This window comes from Aricia agestis, chromosome 15 (genome assembly GCF_905147365.1).
Source record: "Aricia agestis chromosome 15, ilAriAges1.1, whole genome shotgun sequence".
Lineage (NCBI taxonomy): Eukaryota > Metazoa > Arthropoda > Insecta > Lepidoptera > Lycaenidae > Aricia > Aricia agestis.
This window is the reverse complement of record NC_056420.1, coordinates 4,455,142-4,476,998: the sequence shown is the minus strand read 5'-3', so window position 1 is coordinate 4,476,998 and position 21,857 is coordinate 4,455,142. Positions and strand designations below refer to the sequence as shown.

The 21,857-nt window shown below is 39.3% G+C and overlaps 1 protein-coding gene across 1 annotated transcript in view; it reads right to left on the bottom strand.

The window, feature by feature from the left end:
• The window catches only part of LOC121734258 (voltage-dependent calcium channel subunit alpha-2/delta-3-like), a 42,416-nt gene that overhangs the window by 6,881 nt on the left and 13,678 nt on the right, over positions 1 to 21,857 (bottom strand). Inside the window, exons 8-21 of the mRNA XM_042124744.1 lie at positions 21,693 to 21,822; positions 20,615 to 20,707; positions 19,149 to 19,289; positions 16,806 to 16,898; positions 14,926 to 14,949; positions 14,798 to 14,824; positions 14,338 to 14,418; positions 13,991 to 14,065; positions 11,997 to 12,104; positions 4,953 to 5,212; positions 4,507 to 4,661; positions 3,484 to 3,612; positions 2,353 to 2,546; positions 415 to 549 (exon numbers count right to left, since the gene is read on the bottom strand). Of these exons, the coding sequence (XP_041980678.1) occupies positions 415 to 549; positions 2,353 to 2,546; positions 3,484 to 3,612; positions 4,507 to 4,661; positions 4,953 to 5,212; positions 11,997 to 12,104; positions 13,991 to 14,065; positions 14,338 to 14,418; positions 14,798 to 14,824; positions 14,926 to 14,949; positions 16,806 to 16,898; positions 19,149 to 19,289; positions 20,615 to 20,707; positions 21,693 to 21,822 (1,645 nt within the window). The remainder of the gene's footprint in view (positions 1 to 414; positions 550 to 2,352; positions 2,547 to 3,483; positions 3,613 to 4,506; positions 4,662 to 4,952; positions 5,213 to 11,996; positions 12,105 to 13,990; positions 14,066 to 14,337; positions 14,419 to 14,797; positions 14,825 to 14,925; positions 14,950 to 16,805; positions 16,899 to 19,148; positions 19,290 to 20,614; positions 20,708 to 21,692; positions 21,823 to 21,857) is intronic.

Below are 21,857 nucleotides of genomic sequence, written 5' to 3'. Positions count from 1 at the left end.
TCAATATCGTATCTATTGCTAGCAAAAATTGGACACTCGAGTAGCAGGTGAGGAACCGTTTCCTCGACTCCGGGCTGACACAGACACGACGGATCCTCCTTCAGCTTGAATCTGTTCAAGTAGAAGGCCTTCTAACGATTACGAATACGGATTGCGCAAACATTCGTTTATCGCGCGGGAACCGTACATTTCTCCAGAATAAAAAGTATCCTATGTCCTTTCCCGGGACTCAAAGTATCTCCATGCCAAATTTCAGCGAAATCGGTTCAGTGGTTTGAGCGTGAAGAGGTAACAGACAAACAGATACACTTTCGCATTAAGAATATTAGTAGTACTGTTAGTTATGAAAATCGCTACTTGAAGAGCTTGATGTCTTATGAATACATTATAAAACGAAGTCGGAATATAACTTACAGGGAAATTGGTGACTTTATCCAACAGGTCCTCGAGATGCTGCGGATGGAAGTGGTACCCGGTGACGCCGATGCCCGCCTTGCTGGGCAGTGCCAGAGCCCGCGCCGCAGTCAACCATCTCCACTTTTCACCCAACTGCAACAATAATCGTTTTAGCCCGGCCATAGACGACCCACAAGTTGCAGACTGCAGTCGAAACCTGCTCTAGAGCGGTCGCGTAGGTACCGACCGCTCAAGAGGTCCGTACTGTTTGGCGGCTATAAATTTAGTATGAAAACTGCAGATCGCTGTGTGGCGACCGCATCTTGCAGTCGGTGCTCGACTGCAGGATGCAGTCCGTCTATAGCCGGCCTTAGAGTAACTATAAACTTTATATTGCAAACCTTCAAGAGGAGAGTGTATTCCCTCTTAAAAGGCAACAAATGTTGCGAGTGCCCGTGTGCGACGGTAGTTGCTTTCCATAAAGTGACCCGTTTACTTTGTGACATATTGAATCACAGTATAGTTCCGTGCCATGTATCATAGTTTTCCGTAAATCCGTAATTGCGTGACACCTTAGGGCGTTTGTGCACTACACGGAATTTTACCGTCCGGCGTTCATAATTTTCACGTTTGCCATATAAATAAGGTAGGAAATCGAGATGCCGCACCGCGACGGATGGTAAAATTCCGTGTAGTGCACAAACGCCCTTAGAGGATTTTTTCACACTTTTGGTAAGATAATAATCATAACAAAAATTACTTATGTTTTTTCAGGGGCACTCGGCTACAAATAAGTATAACTGCTCAAGAAATCTAACACGTCATTTTTATCTAAAGCTACTCTCATTTAATGCAGTAGAGACGTGAAAAGTGTATTTCTAAAGAAGCTAATCTTTCAATCTCATTTAAATTTAGTATAACAAAGTTTTGAATACGCAATTGGCACAACTTTATACTACACTATATAGAAGAAACTATTATGAGCTGCGTGCAATAAATCACGCAGATATAAAAGTCTTATCGGTAATTCAAGGAATCAAGGTAATAGGGATGATGACAAAGTCAAAGATTAGCGAATTTTGTTAATAAAATAAAGAAATCACGGTAAAAAATAAGTGTTCCCAAAATTTCAGCTTGATAGCATTTGTATTTTTTTTGTTATGCGCCTTTAAAGTTGGATATTCAAGTCGAATTTTTTTTCAATTAAATTTCTTAATATTTGTATACAATTCGTTAATTTATGCAATTAAAAGCAACTTTTGTTACGAAACCACTTTCATAAACGCAATATTTAATATACCTGTCGAACAAAGTTGTCTCCCGATGCATACAAACTACGAAAGACTGACGTCATACTTTCGTAGCACTTTGTATGGAGCGTTTCGGGCAGGTCTTTTTTATGAGATATTTGAATTGCCATATCTTGGTGAATTTTTAAGCTATCAGAGTCATTCTTTCAACGATGTTTCTATTTTTTAAGTGTCTTTCAATTACCGATAAGAAAAAAAAATAGTCATCATGCCTATTGTAAACAATATCAATATATTATGGATTAGCAATTACTAGCTTTTTTCTGCGGCTTCTGCGCGTGATAGTTTAGTAAGTATTCCATAACTTCGATTCCCTTATGAACCCCCCAAAGCATGTATAGATTTTGAGTTGATGCGACTTATGTAGGAGCAGCGTCGAAGCGCATCGAAGCGTCTTACCAAAAACTGAACATAACAAATTCAACCTGATCTCCAGAGATAACGATTCTGCGCGGGACCAATCAGCGTCTTTGTCAAATTAACCCTGACGGGCCTGGCGGTGTTGCGACCCATGATGCGCGGCGGCGCGGGCGTGGGCACGACGAGGAGTGACGCGTTGGCGTGAGCGTGCGCGCGCGCGTAGTACGTCTCTTCGGCGCCGCGCGCACACAAGCGGTGAGGGGAGACTAGTGTTGATGCGACTCACGGGCTTGGGGCGCCTAGCGGTGTTGCGCAGCATAATGCGCGGCGGCGCGGGCGCGTGCACGACGAGGCGCGGCGCGTGGGCGTGCGCGCGCGCGTAGTACGTCTCCTCGGGGCCACGCGCCCACTCGCGTCCCTCTGGCGGCTCGGCGTGCGGGCTCGTCGCGTGGTACAGCTGCCACCGCGTCAGACCGCTCTCTAAAACACATCACAGGTACATAACAAACAGCCTTATCACATTAATTGCAGTTTACATCTCAAACGATTGCACGGTTGCCACTGGACCAGGGGTCACCAATTAGTTTCGCTCGCGGTCCGGTGCGCGCGGTAAGATATGAAATGACCTTCGCGGTCATACATTTTATATAAAAAAATATATTATTAAACAAAGGTAATTACGGAAATTACATAGGTATTTATTTAGATTAGATATCAATGAGAAAAGTAACCATTTTTTCATGACATTAAATCCTGGAGATGTTGAAGTCCTAAGACGAACGAAGACCATCTTCGAATATGCTTGGTCCGCACACAATGGGTCGGCGGTCCGGATGCGGAAAAGGTCCGCCATTTGGTGACCCCTGCACTAGACCATATGCGGTTTGATCGTGAATGTTTGAAATTCTATTTCCCACCGTGTCAAACTGCTGTCATATGTCAGATGTAGCTCATGTGTCACGATAATATGCCTTTTTGAAACGATGGGCTACATAGCGGCACCTGGTGGCAAATAGAATTTGAAACACCGTCATTCGCGACGGACTTGGAGCATTCGCCAAATGTATCGGTGTAGCGCAATCGTTCCGCCCGCGAATCGCTGGAGTGATAAGTCTTTTACTGAAGTGGACCACTTTGGTTTTCTGAAAGATCCTTCGATCAAATATTTCTGTTTGATCGAAGGATAGACCATTTAAACAAATAGATATCTTTGCATTCATTGTGGTAATAGCTAATACCCACTGCTCATTTGAAAAATGGGCCCTAAAATGCCAGCCGAATGGTTTATTACATATATCGCTTGATTGCAAAGTAATAGTTGGGATGTAGGATGATATATGCGTAGTGTAAACAGATGAATCGTCGCCACGATGCATCTCTCTACATATTTATGGTCTATCATTGCATCAAGGTATACCACTGGCGAAAAAGGCAGTCACGGAGCCGAGCTCGCAGGTCTTGCAGTCGTGGTCGGCCGGCTCGTTCTTGGCCCAGTCCGCCGACATCACCGCCTCCTCGCACAGACGGGCCATCAACTCCTCGTTACCTGGAGGCAATAAATCCTTATTTTGTAGAATAGATTTACCTTATATTTAAATTTAATGTAAATTTAAATTCACTGATTACGGTGAAGAAAATGAAGGATAATTATTTTGTCAGTCCAAAAATCTTGAGTTATGGAGTTTTTTATTAGTAGTTAATAAGTACTCTGTATTTCCTAAGGAGTTTTTTCACAACACACGCCAGTCTAGTATGAGTCTAGTGACTTGTATTTGTGTGGGGAAAACTTTTCTTCGTTTTCCAAAACGTCGTTATGTCCTAATCCCATTGTGATCGTAGTTCGTATCTAGAGTCGTACGTTAAAGCAATCGCACTGTTCTTTTTTTTATATGAAATAAGGGGGCAATCGAGCAAACGGGTCACCTGATGGAAAGCAACTTCTGTCGCCCATGGACACTCGCAGCATCAGAAAAGGTGCAAGTGCGTTGCCGGCCTTTTAAGAGGGAATAGGGTAATAGGAGAGGGTAAGGAAAGGAAGGAAAGGGAATAGGGGAGTGTAGGGAAGGGAAGGGAATAGGAGGGGGGTAGGGAAGGAAATAGGGTAGGGGATTGGGCCTCCGGTAAACTCACTCACTCGGCGAAACACAGCGCAAGCGCTGTTTCACGCCGGTTTTCTGTGAGTCCGTGGTATTTCACCGGTCGAGCCGGCCCATTCGTGCCGAAGCATGGCTCGCCCACGTATAATGTTCACAGTTGTGTGTATGTATGTTTCTTTTGGAACTCCTATATTACAGACCTTTATTATTATTATGATATTATATTATGAATCATTGATTCGTAATAGCCAAAGAACATTTTAGTCAGGCAGTTTTTAACTAAGAAAACTCTATAGATATCCGTATAACTACGTACTTATTACTTGATTCAAGCTCATACGTACACTGGTAAGTTTTTTCAAGTAGCGCAGGTGCGATGGGTGTAAAAAGGTAGTTGAGTTTTTGCATCAGAAACTTCGGCTCGTCGCGTCTTCGTCTGATGAAGTGGAGTACTTCGGCCTCGCGGTCGAAGTGTGGGTCAACGTGCTGACAATACAACCTGCAGTTGAAATTAGCAATATCATCTATACAGGGTGTAACAAAACCAAGCGATAATACTTTAGGGTGTGCTCGTGTCTATTGTAAAGAGCTCACCGTGAAAATATCAACGCTGAAGCCTGAAAGACGTTTTTTTTTTCATTTTGCATGGGAAAACTCGTGCCGCGGATGCTCTTGCCCATACACAAGTGAAAAAAAAACGTCTTTCAGCGCTGCTTCTTTCACAGTGAACCCTCTACAAGGTCGATGGAGGTGTATTAAAATGGTCTAAACAATAAAACCTCAAACTTACCATTCCGGATGTACGGAAAACTCAGTGCCGGACAGCGCCTCTAGCGCCTTCTCCGCCAGCCCCTGGGAGAAGGTAGACCCGGGGACGACATGTCGCTGTCCGTACGGCGGTAGAGCGACCACGACGGTGTAGTGGTCCATGACACGTCGCCAGCTGTACTGCCTCATCTCGAACAACGCTCTCATCCCGCCGTCTAGAATGTTCTTGGCGTAGAGCATTCTGGTCCCACTCGGCGCTTTTACTACTAGCGTGTTGCGGAACTGAAAGTAACGAAAGTTATAAATTCGTGCCGAAGCGTGGGAGAGCCATGCTTCGGCACGAATGGGCCGGCTCAACCGGAGAAATACCAGGTTCTCAGAGAAAACCAGCGTGAAACAGCGCTTGCGCTGTGTTTCGCCGAGTGAGTGTGTTTACCGGAGGCCCAATTCCCTACCCTATTCCCTTCCCTATCCTCCCCTATTCCCTTCCCATCCCTACCCTCCCCTATTACCCTATTCCCTCTTAAAAGGCCGGCAACGCACCTGCAGCTCTTCTTATGCTGCGGGTGTCCATGGGCGATGGAAGTTGCTTTCCATCAGGTGACCCGTTTGCTCGTTTGCCCCCTTATTTCATTAAAAAAAAAATCTTATGTTCAAAATTATATGGGGGTATGTACCAGAGATCTATGGTTATTCATTACAAATGGGATTTTTGATTTTAGCTGCGTTGAAAAATAAGAGAATCTTCCGAAATTTCATCTATTTTAACTGGAAATCGCATGCCATTGTATTATATGAATTTGTTGGGATGTCATTACCATACGTGACTATACGCCACATCTTGGTCCTTAACGGCCGTTCCCAATATTTGATCTATCTCTGGTTTTGCCCTACTAGAGATAGGAATAGCTCACAATTAACATTCTAATGTCTAATGTGAGCTATTCCTATCTCTAGTAGGGCAAAACTAGAGATAGATCAAATATTGGACACGGCCGTAAGTCTAACCAGTCGCGTCCTAAACTACTGTCTACTACTAGCCTATTGTGTTTTATTTTAGAACCCAGACAGAGACTGCCATCATAATCCTTTCTTTTGACTGTTAAAAAAATGTTTGGAAGAATGAAAAAAAAACCGACCAAGTGCGTGTCACGCGCAATATAGGGTTCCGTAGTACCGTGAGTTTTTGATAAATGATATTTTTTGTATGGACAATGAATGTTACATTTATAACGTGTTTTACAATACTAACAACATCATCTCAGTTACGTTCAAAGGAATTTGAACGAAAATTTCCTTTATACTTCGCCAAATACATTCTTTAGTTGATCGACAGTCGATCAACTAAAAAAAATGTATTCGGCGAAGTATACATGATACTCGTATTACTCAAAAACTTATGAAGTCTTCTTAGGGTTGATTCAGACCGCAACGCGATGCGTAGATGCATTTCTAAATTAGTATGGATTTGACAGATTCGCAAGACGTCTCACGCTGACGACATCTGTCAAATCCATACAAATTTAGGTCGCATCGCGTCGCGCCTCGCCTCGTCACGTTGCAGTCTGAATTGACCCTTAGCCGCGATAGTTTTTCTTTTAAATTTAGCATATTTCCTACTCCCGTGAATCCCGTGAAAACTGGACTCTAACGATTTTTTCTACTTTAAAACTTCCTATTTCATAAATGGATCCCTAAATCGGAAAATGATCTATAAATACTCGTAATATTTTTTTAAAACCGATCTAATTACACCCCACACGGTCGGGTGGATGCGAAAAAAAATCATCCCCGCTTGATGTGAAGGGATTAGGGAAGGTACCATAAAAAAAAAAAGAATTTATATGCCATTTTGTCGGCATCATTAATATCTGTATTCATGCCGAATTACAGCTTTGTAGGTCCTATAGTCTGAGCAAAACCGCGGACAGACAGACGGACGGACAGACCGAAACTATAAGGGTTCCTTGTTGACTACGGAACCCTAAAAAAGATGTAAGTAAGTTCTACGAAAACCTATTATATGAAGATTCACTTGATATATTTCTGTTTTTTGCTGTCGCCTGTCTGTGTGCGCATCTTAAAAGATAGACGGAAATCTTTAGAGTGTTATCTTATCTTTTAAGACAAGTATTTTGCAGACACAAAATTTCCTGTAGGTAGGAAAGTACAGGAAATGTATCGTCCACGTTATCAAAACATACATTCAGGTGCCTGTCATAGTATTGTTTTGTGGGTTTTTATCAGTAATAGAATGTATTAAATGGAATAGGTATAATATAATTCATTGACGTATTTATCTATAATCTATATTATTAATTACTTTATTTTGTTACGTCTGACCTGAGTAAATAATTTAAGGTCTAGACACAAACAGTTTAAAAAAGTGAAAGTGTGAAAAAGTGGCTGTAAACATACAGAAGGATAATAGTCTGGCTTTTCTAAATTACAGGAACAATTTATTGAAATTTGTTATCATATCTTGTACGCTCAATACTAGCCAGCTTTAAAAACGTGTTTCTAATGCTACTGAAATGTCTTCCTTGTTCGCAAGTACTAGTAAGTATAGATCTACCAGGATCTGATGGCAAAGAGTGAGAAAAGAAATTGACTCTAGCAACACCAGGGTAATTGGAATAAAACATTTTGATCCTTTTATTTTTTTCCTTATAGTGGCTGATTCCATGTGTGAAACATGCAATAGGGATGACGACAAGGTCAAAGATTAGTTGATTTTTAAATAAAATAAAGACATAGCGGTAAAAAATTAGTATTCCCAAAATTTCAGTTTCATAACTTATGTAAGTATTTTTTTTGTTATGAGCCTTCAAAGTTGGATAGTCAAGTCGTTTTTTTTAATACAATTCCTTAATTTTTGTATACCATTGGATAAGTAAATTATAACATCTTCTCTTATGAAACCACTTTCATAAACGCAATATTTAACATAGCTATCGAACAAACTAGCTAGGCGTGACGTCACAGTTAGCTGACATAGTATGGAGCGTTTTGGGAAGGTCTATTTTATGTGAGTTTTGAATTATTGTGATATCTTGGAGAGTTTTTAAGCTATCAGAGTTATTTTTTTCACCGATCTATTTTTGAATGGTCCTTCACTTACCAACAAGAAAAAAAAAAATCATCATACCTATTATAAAAATTTATCCAATGATCAATGAATTTTTTTGAAAATCTGATATCCAAATTTTCTATCAGATCCTGGTAGAGGTGTGTTAAAACACTGCTTTATCGACCACTCGTAGTATAAGAGACAACAGTCGTCGGCACGGCCTGTGAACACGATAGCAATCTAATCTAAATCGATCTATAGATACGATCGACATTTTAATGGTTTGCTACTTAATCTAATATTCATCGTAAATAATGATTAAAATCTTCCGTCTTCTGTGCTACGTTGAAGTTATGTAGTGCGGTAAACATTTACATTCTAGTGCGCAGGTTGTATTAAAATAAATGATTTAGATAACAAAACCCACGTTATTATTATCAACACGAAAGATTGTATGTCTGCCTGTCTGTTGGTTACTTCTTCACTTTTCATTTAATTTTGTGTTGCCCTTTAATGTAACATCATCCAATCTCAGTCTCTAAATTTTAAGGTTTTCATTTATCTCATTTCATTTAATCACCCTGCGGGAACCAGACTTCATACATGAATATACTACCAAACAATGATATTCTACTTATACAGATATGTTACGTCCATAGTCCATACTATATTCCGGCTTAAATCTCTTCTGAACAATTTTCAAATTCAAAATTGCAAACATTGACAAATTTGACAGATAAGTGAAACAAAAGATACGAAAAACCATAGACTTATTATATACTGTCGTAAAGACCACCTGACAACTCGAAAATGCGTGACCATTTTTGATCTGTCAATGTGTGCGTGTGCTAGTGATGTATATTTTACTATCGATAGTATAGTATTTTGCTATCGATAGTTTAGTCCGTTCGAGTTATTTTACCTGAGTTTCTATAAGAAATAAATAATATGCAACTTTGATAGATTGTTAGGTATCATAAATTTTAATTGGCAAAAAAAGGTGACGATTGAAAAGTAGATACACATTTTCTTTTGGAATGATTTTTCAATCGTCGGATATGTTATGACATGAGGTTCTTATAGGGGTAAATAATTTACACTTAACACATTATAAAGTTACTTATTTATTACTCAGGTAAAATCTATCTGGTAAATCAGTCCTTACATTGAAAGTAAACGTTGAAAGTAAACAACACACATAGTATATTATATTTTATTCTTAAATTAAATACATATTATAAAATATCATAATATTTTATTACAATTATTTTGAACCGACTTCCAAACAGGAGGAGTCTAGGCGTTCACCTGTGGATATATTTTTATGTATGTTCAACGATTACTCCGCCGTTTATGAACCGATTTTCAAATTTTTTCTTATGCTGTACATTGTATTGTTCCGAGTAGGTATCATGTTCACAAAAGTGGTGGTCTGGTGATGGAAACAATGAGAAATCGAAGTGACTCCTTGATATTCAAATGGGAACTTATGGTCCCAGAAAACGTTCAAAATCTTTCGATTAATAAATTTAAAAAAGTAGTCACAGAACGTTTTGTGCCAAAGCCAAAATGATTTCATAATTGATGGCACATCTTGGGAGTAGAATGCTGAATGACTGCTTGCAAGGCTACTTCTACATGACTTACAATTATTATGTATCTATCTATGTTTACATTGTATAATTTTTAGTTACAGCATTGTAAATTTTGTTTTAAAAGATTATTTTTTTTCTCACTTTTTTTTGGTAAAAAGTGGGCGTGCGAGTTTCTTACGCCGGTTCTTCTCGTCGGCTTAGTTACCGAACCGGTGGTAGGCACCATGTATTCTGAAAATATATTTTATTTTAGATTTGTTCAGAAATAAACCAATTTTGATTTTGATTTTTTAAAACACCAACTGTAAGTATAGAAAACGTTAAGGACAGCTAAAATGAGTAAAATTATTATTTTTAAACAAAAAATTAAAACCGACTTCCAAGGCAATGACAATAGTAATATTATACTTAAATGAACTAAAAAGTATTAAATAATTCTTATTCTGTACTCAGTATTAATTCTGTTCTCAATCTTCATTATTTTGCAATCGGTACCAGCTAACCTAATCGCCAGTTCTCTGACAGAATAGGTATAACAGCAACTTATATACTTAGGACTGGTACCGACTTCAAAATTATGAAGATTGAGTACAGAATAAGGATTATTTAATACTTTTTAGTTCATATAAGTATAATCTTAAATGAACTAAAAAGCATTAATTGCTTATAATTGCTTATTTTTAATAATTGCTTCAGTAACAAGTGCAACAGTATGTCAAACTTACTGGCACAAATAAAGTTGGGATAGCTCCTTTAACCAAAATAGTATTTATTCTAATTTTTCTTTAAAAATTTTCAATGAAATGTTTGCCTACATATTGTTGAATTTTTCTTGGGATTCCAACCAACACGCCCAATTAAATCGTAAAACAAATGATTATGATATATAAATATAAACCTTCCTCTAGTTTTAGAGTCACTCTATATTATAGTAGTTATATTATATTAGCTATATTATACTATACTATATTATATTAGTTAAAATAAGATAATATGTCCTTTTTAGTCCGGCCGCACATTTTCCGAATTTCTGATCACAAAAATTCGGACGCCCCGTCCCGCTCATACATTTTGACACGTCAGAAATTCTTTTAGTATGATGGGTCTACAACAAAATGTATGAACAGAGTGCGTTCCGCCGGGCGTCCGAATTTTTCTGATCAGAAATTTCGGATAATGTGCGGCCGGGCTTAAGGTGATAAAATATATAAAGGTAAATGATTTTTATTTTAGATTTATGTTATTGTAAAATATCGATAAGCATATCGATAAATTTGATTCAAGCACTAGCGTATATGTAAGAAATTTTGATGAAAAATTTTTCTTCAAAATTTGTGTAATATAGGAACAATAGTACCTTTAGTTACGCAAAATATGAAAGTAAAAGGGAGGATTCACAATATTTTATTTGAAATAGAGAAGTAAAGACCAGAATATAGCAAAAATAAACACATCGTAGCAATTAGGACATGAAGATTAATTACGGGTGAAATGTATATTTTTCAGGATTATTCCTATGATTTACACTGCAATCACTCACAGCACAAGTTATTATTGTTATATATAATAGTATTTGTTGAAAATAACATACGATTTAAATAATAAATTGCAAATACCGAAAGGGCATAAAAACGATTGACGACTTTTGACGACCTGTCAAATAAAAGTTGTTACAATTTTCATTAGACTGCCTCTCTCTTTTCATCTTGTTATAATTCCATAAAGGATTTTCTTCTCTCTCGCACTCTTTGTTGGTCTTTAGCATTATATTATGTCTATGCGAAAAACCATTTACATAAAAGAGACAGTTCTATTTTTAAACGTCGAATCGTATCGTTGTCTCTTTCTTCGTCTGAGCTATGACGAAAATTCGATTTTTTCCAGATTGTTCGAAAAAATAACTGAAAATGTAAATATTTATTGCAATCAAGACATGTGGTAAGAGATTTCATGTGTTTTGTTTACTTTCGAGTCATACGAGTAATTGGTACATTTTCGATACACGCACGACGTCATTTCCAATTTATTTAGGTAAGACTCGATGCAGACTAAACAACAGACGGCCCAATAGGGCCGTATTTGAAGCTTCATAACGCGCGCGGTAGTAACATATCTGGTTTGAGTATTTCATCATTGGGCCGTAATTGAATCTTCACAACGCGCGCGGTAGTAACGTACTCGTATCTGCTTTGAGTTTTTCATCATTGCTACCAAAACATTTCGATTTTATCTATAGTCGGGTTTAAGGGCTCTTTAACGTAGTAAGTGGCGGCCGAAAAGGTAGCTCCCACTCAAAACTGCGAATTCGCATCGCATCGTAATATCATTTTTAGTATGAGTTTTGTCGCAGATTTTTGCGATGCGAATTCGCAGTTATATTATGTGGGAGCCCTTAGTGTACCTCAAACCAGTCTTCAGGGTAGTGTCGCGGCAGGTGGTCCGCAGCGGGCTGCTCCACGTCCATGAAGTCCACCGTCCGGTACCCCGGCTTCAGGATGTCGCTGTCGAACTGCGAACACAAAACTCTATATCTATACTAATATTATATATCGGAAAGTGTGACTTTTTTTTTTAATGAAAGAAGGGGGCAAACGAGCAAACGGGTCACCTGATGGAAAGCAACTTCCGTCGCCCATGGACACTCGCAGCATCAGAAGAGCTGCAGGTGCGTTGCCGGCCTTTTAAGAGGGAATAGGGTTATAGGGGAGGGTAGGGATGGGAAGGGAAGGGAATAGGGGAGGATAGGGAAGGTAATTGGGCCTCCGGTAAACTCACTCACTCGGCGAAACACAGCGCAAGCGCTGTTTCACGCCGGTTTTCTGTGAGAACGTGGTATTTCTCCGGTCGAGCCGGCCCATTCGTGCCGAAGCATGGCTCTCCCACGTATAGACGAGGTAACAGACAGACGTGAATGTCTGTCTGTTACCTCGTCACGCTCAAACCGGCAACTGCTGAACCGGTTTTGACGAAATTTGGTAAGGGGACATTTTGAGTTCCAGGAATGGACATAGGACACTTTTTATCCTGAAAAAAAAATTATGTTTCCCCAGCGAATTTTGGCGCATTGGAGTAGCGGGCGTAAACTAGTCTACTATTTTTGGCAGATTAAAATCCCCGTGGTTCATCTGCTAACGGCCGTTCCCAATATTTGATCTATCTCTGGTTTTGCCCTACTAGAGATAGGAATAGCTCACAATTGACATAAAATATATGTCGCTAATGTCTAATGTGAGCTATTCCTATCTCTAGTAGGGCAAAACCAGAGATAGATCAAATATTGGGAACGGCCGTAAGTGAGCCAAGAAAAAGTTTTTTAATAGATACTCAACTAACTACTAGCCTAAATGGCAAAAGCAGCTGGGTCTACCCAGACCCAGCTGCTTTTGCCATTTAGGCTGCTGCACTGCACTGCCCTAAGTTTGGTACTACTAATATATATATTCTGTGCCTAAATATGGGTGACTAGTGAGTCTAATGATAACGCAACATCGTATGCGTCGAAATCCTCAATAGCGGATACGGGATAGTTCTAATGGCGATAACAGTAAATTGCTGCCATAAAAACTATCCAATTTCTACGCAATATTTTCATCCACATATAAGTATAAACCTTAGTAGTTTATATTTTGATGCAGTTAATAACAATCAGTCTATCATCTCTAAAACATAACGAAACAAATGATAATATGAGGTCTCCGCTATATTTCTGTCCATCAAAATCAAATACCTAACTATCAATCTTTTCATATTTTAAACCGATTTTAACATAATGGAACAGATGTTATTTTAATAATGAATACTTACCTAGAAAAATTTACAAGCTATCATTTTGATAATCGCGTTAACATGCATTGATAATGAAAAACGGAACGTCATGAGATTATGCCTGAGGATTATACGGACATAATCTTTTTCTTGTAAAATTTGCATTATTTACAACAGTGCAGTTGATTTGATTAAACAAATATTTATGAATTTGTTGTTCAATGTGCAGGAAATATACTAATTTAACAATAATTTATCGATGTACGAGGTAAATTTAAATAAGCGCAGTAGGCAAAATTTGAAACAATAACAAACAAAAGGAAAAAAACTTGAGAGGTGTCAAGGGACATACCCGGATGGAACAAAGTTATAAAAAAAGAGAAAAAGAGAGAGAGAGATAGACAGAGAGAGAAACACGCGCTACCGCACGGCTTAGAACTTTAGCATTTTTGCTCTAGTTGTAATATACCGACACTGTTGTGTCATGTCGACTGTCGTTACACAACTTTTTCCGTCTAGCCCCGATTCGCAACGCGCGATAAGATACTTCATTCCAAAGCGAAACTAATAATGTTAATAATAACGACTTTTCCAAGTCTTAAAAGGGATCATACTCGTAAGGTTACAAACCACAGGCTCGATGTCGTCATGTATCACGATGTTGCCGCGATGGTCCACTATGAACAGAGAGCCGCCAGCCCCAACCTATAAGAACATGGAATTTGCTCATCAAACTTTAGAAGATCTAACTTCAATGATTTATGTTGATTGAAATAAAAGTTAAGGTAGATTTTAGCTTGAGAATTGTTGTTAGATTCGTATAATACATGGATAACGAAAACTTATTTTTTTTGTTTAGACACAAATATTTTCGTTAACTGGTACCCGCAACACAATATTACTTATTATATTTAAAAATAAATATTGTTCTTACCACAGACATAGATAAAGATCTTGATCTATGCTGTGGTTCTTACCAAATAATATGGGAGCACCAACTTCAGATGGGCAATCGGTATGTCAATGCCGACTACTCCCAGCAGACGGTTCACAGGATACTGAGAACAATATATTTATTTTGCTGTTAAATACGAATAAATATTTCATGAATCAAAATTATGAAGACATGAGTGGAAGAAGCAGTTAAAAGTGAAAGTTAAAAAATTGCCTTTTTTTTTTAATAAAAAAAAAAGGCTTCAGGGCCGGGAAAATGATTTGGATTAAAAAGATGTGGATTTTATGCATAGCCAGATGATGAAATAGGTAAGTTACAAGGTTTCTTTAAATATAAGGGAAAATAATATGTAATTGTTCTTCTTTTATTCTGCGTACACCATACAAATTACAAACTAAATAGCGTTTAAAATTGTAAGGTTAATATTACGTTGAGTATTTTGTTACATACTTACCAAATATACTTTTAAATCTTATATTTACCGTTCTCGTAGCATTCCTTTGTTTTTCCTGAAATTGAACATGTTTTATTACCTTTCTTGTTAATAATAATTTAAGGATAAGCTTTTAAAACTTTCCGTTATTTTTATTATACAAAACGACAAACTTACCTCACCCAGCACTTTAGTGATATTCTGCAAAAAAAAAAAACAAAAGTATTTTTATATTATTCATTAACGAAGCAATAAATTAACCAAATTAGACACAAAATTATTGGAATCCATTCACTTTGTTGGCTTAGGGCCTGTTTCACCACTTCCTGATAAGGCTATCCACCAATTAACTTGACAGATCAAGTAAGTATGGAGAATCTGTCAAAAAAGTTGTGAATAGCCTATTAGGCACTTTATCAGAAAGTGGTGAAACAGGCCCTTAGATAAACGATTTTCATATTCTGTAGGCCCTCTACGAGCGTGCTACGGCGCGGCGTAGCGCGCTACAACATTCGTAGCCCGAAGTTTACAATATTATGCTGCTGCAATAACTGATCCGGCACACATTGTTTTGCCATATACGCAATATCACGTATTGTGCAATATTATTGACCGTCTTTAGGGTTAATATTGCATGCGCCTGCCTTTCAATCTTATTGTAAAAGAAGATTGAAAGACGGGCTCTCAATCTTGTTGCACAATAAAATTGATCGTCTAGGTGCTCGCTAAAAATATTTTGAGACCATAATATACTTATTGATTTCAGATGCTGTCCTGCCTACCTAGCATACGCCAACGAGATATCTCACTCTCGAGATAATTAAAAACTACTCGTCTGCCAATGTCAAAATCTCGACATTATCTCGACAAAACTTTTTAAAAATGTGTCATTTCGATAATAGATCTACGCGAGATTTTTTTTTCTCATGTTAGGGTCAATAGAGATGAAGAGACAAGCCATCAAACACGTAGAGTGAGATATCTCGTTGGCGTATGCTAGGCAGGATGGAAACGTCGTTATGTCTTTCTATTCGGAAAAGTTTACTAACAAACACCGCGACACGAAAATTTAATTTGCAATATTTAAAAATCTTAATTAACACTTATTCGATTTACAGAGGCACCTTAATTACCCATTTACTATTAAATTAAAGGCATGTTTCACTACTTCCTGATAAAATACCGAATAATCTATTCACAACTTTTTTGACAGATTCTCCATACTTGATCTGCCAAGTTAATTGGTGGATAGCCTATTTGTTACTTATCAAGAAGTGGTGAAATAGGCCCTTAATCTTTAGATTAATCTATCAGATTATTAGATAACTTTGCTGATATTGGGTATAGAAACAGACGTTTTATCTAGTTAATGTGGCTTACCCATAAAGTTAATATACCTAGCGGAATAGAGCAACAATCTCGAGCTGTCAAACGTAACCGAAATTGGTTTTCATCTGTGTGAAAAATATGTGTACGTATATACTTACACAAGTATGATTGAACATGAATTCTATGACATTAAATTGTCAACGTGCGGCACGTGCCGACTGGACGTCAAAAAAGAGTGCTGCTGTCATGTATCACACGCCTCTTTTTACCATGCAGTGTTACTGATAGTGACATCTCGCTTGCTCAGGCCTTTGTTTCTCTATTCCGCTAGGTATATATATTTTTTTTATGAAATAAGGGGGCAAACGAGCAAACGGGTCACCTGATGGAAAGCAACTTCCATCGCCCATGGACACTCGCAGCATCAGAAGAGCTGCAGGTGCGTTGCCGGCCTTTTAAGAGGGAATAGGGTAATAGGGGAGGGTAGGGAAGGGAAGGGAAGGGAAGGGAATGGAATAGTTGAGGGTAGGGAAAGGAATAGGGTAGGGGATTGGGCCTCCGGTAAACTCACTCACTCGGCGAAACACAGCGCAAGCGCTGTTTCACGCCGGTTTTCTGTGAGGACGTGGTATTTCTCCGGTCGAGCCGGCCCATTCGTGCCGAAGCATGGCTCTCCCACGTCAAATATATTAACTTTATGGGCAAGTATATTAACTTTATGGGCTTACCTCTGACGTAGTGTGGTCGAACACGGGCACGGATACTGTGATCTGGTATCTGTATTTCACGTCTTCTCCTTCGTAGTACTGTCCTTTATTGTCCTGGTAGAAAATAGACAATTATAAGTGTAAGTCTTTTTTTCACAAGTAGCTTTTTAGCAGTGCCGTAAATAGCCTTTTTTGCGCCCTGTGCGAGCTTATATAACTGCACCCTTGTTTTTTAACTGACTTCCAAAAAGGGGAAAGTTATATGTTCGGCTGTGGATATTTTTTTCTACATTGGAAAACATCTCAGCGGCGCAGCGGGAAGTACTTATCGGGAGCAATAAGGGTCTGCCTGGTCTGGCCATTCTTGCGCCCCCCCAGAATCTACGCCCTGGGCACCGGTGGCACCGCCCTATTTACGGCACTGCTTTTTAGTGATATATAGCTTGTAAATTTTCTGTCATTGCCCAAACCCTCTTTTCTGTTGCTAAGGCTTTAGTAGTCGTACCTATAAATATATCCATGCTATTCATAAAAATATTGTGCTAAGTGTGTCTGTCTATCTATCTGGTCTGATAATCTTCAACCTCTGCACGGTTTTGCCGCTAAATCGATTTTGACTTTTGACATGGTTATTACTTTGAATCCCGGAAAATAATTATAAGCTAGTTTTAGTTTTACTTTTTGACGTGGGAGAGCCATGCTTCGGCACGAATGGGCCGGCTCGACCGGAGAAATACCACGTCCTCACAGAAAACCGGCGTGAAACAGCGCTTGCGCTGTGTTTCGCCGAGTGAGTGAGTTTACCGGAGGCCCAATCCCCTACCCTATTCCCTTCCCTACCCTCCCTTATTCCGTTCCCTTTCCATCCCTACTCCCCTATTACCCTATTCCCTCTTAAAAGGCCGGCAACGCACCTGCAGCTCTCCTGATGCTGCGAGTGTCCATGGGCGACGGAAGTTGCTTTCCATCAGGTGACCCGTTTGCTCGTTTGCCCCCTTATTTCATAAAAAAAAAAAAAGTTTTGTTACGGTAAAATGTACAGCTAACGAAGACATCTAGTGAATAATACTTCCTCATATTATAGCCCTTAGAGCCAGTCCACACCGCGCGTTGCGTCAGCGTTGCGTCGACGCAGAGCTGCCGTTGCGTTGTTTTACATACAAATAACCAAGGCGTTCACACGGCCCACTGCGCCGTCGCAACGCACACAAGCCCCCGCGACGAAGCGGGTGGGGGTGTTGCGCTTGCCGGGGCGGATCGGGGCTCAGAGCAGCGCAAAATGCGCTATAGCACACTATTGCCGGGCCAGGCCGCATCGCATTGACGGATTTTGAGTACTTTGGATGGCTCCAGTGTTAACTCTTAAATCACTCGTGACTCGATATATCAAAAACGTTGCTATATTCTACTAAAATCTACTAGATCGTGTTTTAGATTCTACGGAAAATCTACCTTTATTAATCAATGTATTCTACGTGGTTGAAACTAAAATAAAACTAAAATGTTTATATGGACTGTCTTCATTATGCATATTATTTTTTTATATTATTTGTTATATAATATCGATTTTCTATTAAAATTTACAAAAAATTTTGGACTACTAACGGCCATTCCCAATATTTGATCTATCTCTGGTTTTGCCCTACTAGAGATAGGAATAGCTCACATTAGACATTAGAGACATATATTTTATGGTAACGGCCGCAAATCGTCATTTATTTGACCTCAAATCTACCAGAAAGTGGAAATCTATGTGAAGTGTGGTCACACTGTTGCAGGGGCGCAGCGGGTTTGTCGGGTCTTGCCGGGCCTTGTCGAATTGACGGAAATCCGCTGCGTCCCGACACAGTGTGCGATACGCGCATCCGCTTCCATACAAATTGTATGAAGGCGGATTTTTGCGATGAGCCCCGGCACCCTGAGCCCCGGCACCCTGAGCCCCGGCACGGCCCGTCTCAATGGGCTCACTCCTTAATAACGCTGCGGTAACGCAGCGCCCGTGTGGCCGGCTATGCAGCGATAAACGGCAGCGCATCGACGCAACGCTGACGCAACTCGTTACGCGCCGTGTGGACTGACTTACTGCAATAGCATTAGGTACCAGATTATAGAGGCGGCCATCTAGTGAAGTACCATCGAAAAAATTGATTCGTAGGCAGATGGCGGACGTACGTAATTTGGTTGCGTTACGTCAAACCCAGCCGTCAGATATTGCTGACCAATGGGTCAGGCTATGTCAATTCAATATTAATCGTGATCGTAATCGTGATCGTGATCGTGACGTAGGTCCGTCAACTGCCTATGAATCAATTTTTTCGATGATACATTCTTGTGAATCGCCATTATTTCAATGATAATAAGTACCAGATTATACAGGTGCTTGAGGTCGCTGTACTGTCGGTCGTGGTGTAGAAAGCCCTTCTTGTTTTTTCGCAGCTGCATATATCGGTATGATTGCTCCTCATCCTCCTTCTGGCCCCAGTAGAATTCGCTTCTTCGCGGCTCCTGCACACATTTCATAGACATACATTAGCCCTGTGTTGCCAAGATCGACGGTTCCAATTATGACAACCATAAAACATTCAGTAGAAAGTGTTCTACATATTTGTAGAACACTTATGATACATGAATATTATTATAATCATGTAGATTAGATTTTGATCACGTACTGTTTACAGTTCACAGATTAGGATACTATGCTACCGTTTGAATTTTTGCCATAAGGATCATGTGGTTGTCTTCTTAAACAGCTTGTTCACTTGTACAAGAAAATGAATGATGTTTGTTACGTATGCTATAACGCTAAATATAATTTTAAATAAATTATAATATACATGATCCAGCAAACGTTCTTAGGCATAAAAACGGCACGGCTCCTTCTTAAACAGGTAACCGAAACGTGGCATAAATATTATGACAATAGTTTTGTATATTATCGTATATTATTATATACAAAATTATTTATTATTATTATGTTTAGCGGATGCGGGAAAATACGCGATTCCAAGAAATGTAATTTAAAACTTTGATTATTTGGATATTATTTACATATTATCTTATCGCAAAAAGATTTAACTTGTAATGCTGTTTATCATCAGTCTAAAATGTGGATGCGATTTAGGCCTATCGAGTGAGATCAAATCGATTTATCGTTGGCTACGATTTAAATACAAAAGCAATGCCTTGTAGGCTGTAGCTATAATTGGCAGTAAATTTAAGAGCCATACCTCACCGGGATGCCATGGTGACGTGGCCATTGACGTTACCATGGCTACGTCTGGCGTCTCTACATCGCCGCAAAGCGGTGTTAATCTTTATAGAATTTAAGAATTCTACAAAGATTTCAGAAAATCCACTGAAAAAGTGTTCAAATATCTGAGGATATAACTAAAATCAGTGACTGATTGAGTGTCGGAGCATAATTAAAGACGTGCAAACAACTGGCAACGTCGCCAATCGCCGCATGCGGAGCGGTCGACTCTGGCTACGCTGGCTTGGCAACATCGCGAGTCGGTTGCCAGGTGAGTTACCCGTCATACATCTAATAGAATCTAGTTGGCGACATCGCTGGCCATATCGCCTTGGCGTCCCGGTGAGGTATGGCCCTTACGGTGATACACAGAAGGTAGAATGGGCGAATATTTAATACCAATAGCACATATTTTAATAAAAGAAAACTGACTTATAATGATATAGAATAACATATACGAAAACTGGACAGTTCTGGAAACATTACATACATGCGGGTCGAATTGATAACCTCCTTTTTTGCAGTTGGTTAAAAATAATAATAACTTAGCAACTATTTGTTTCTTGAACAAAGACCATACCTCGATATTAGCATACAGATCGCTGTACACCCTCAGCCGCTTCTCTCTCTGCAGCACCAGCGGGCGCTCCAGCACTCGGAGGATGTTCATCACCTGTATGTAGATTATACTGTCGGTTCTTGGCGGAAATTCACCAATTTTACACTACACAGTATACACCTGATAATGATTTATTTCGAAACCAGTCCTGTAATTTGTTAAAATTAAAGGCGCCATTCCACCGCGGCGCATGCTGCGCAGCGTGCGCCACGGTGAATTATATTGTTTGACTAGTCAAACAATATAAATCGTGGCCGCCGTGCACAGCGTGTGCCGCGGTCGAATGGCGCCTTTATGGTAATCCATACTAATGTGTGTCTGTCTGTCTTTCTGTCTGTTACCTCTTCACGCCCAAACCGCTGAACCGATTTTGCTAAAATTTGGCATAGAGATACTTTGTGTCCCGAGAAAGGACATAGGATACTTTTTCTCCCGGAAAAATGTACGGTTCCCACGCGATAAACGAGTGTTGGCGCAACAGAGTTGCGGGCGTCATCTAGTTTCCTAATATAGTGGAAAAAGTGCACGAAAAACTGAAGACATAAGTTGAAGAGAACACGATAACTTACATTTTGTAACATACGAACATTTACAAATTTTTTCCCTACGAATAATAAAAACTAAGGAATCGTAACTCTCATACTATTACCGTTTTAAATTTGGTTCCTTTTGATCTGTCATGTAACGTCAGCCTAGTACCGCTCAAGGTCACCTAAATATTATTGCAAATGTATTGAAATGTGTACCTAAGGTACACTTTTTTGACAAGTATTGTGGAGCATGTTTTTTGACGGAGTTACTTTTCCTTAGTTTTTATTATTCGTAGTTTTTTCCCTTATAATTTGAACAAACCTTGTAACAAACCTTATATCTAATTCATCGCCTGGTTAGTTATATTATTATATCTGGCTATACGATGCAAAATCTTTTTGTTTCATATAATTTTTCCGGCTCTAAAACCTCCATGCAAAAAAACGGCAATCTGTTATTTATCGTGTTCATCCAGTCACACCTTCAATTAAGTTTTAGTGTTCATCACCTGCTCGGTGATGTCGGAGTCTGTGATCAGCTCGGCGAAGTAGCCGTCGCGGTCGCAGGAGATCTGCTCAGAGTACAGCTGCGTGGAGTCCCGGAGACCTTGCGGATCGTGGAGCCACATCACGAATAGCCTGTCAATAAATAAATGGTTATATACAGGGTGTAA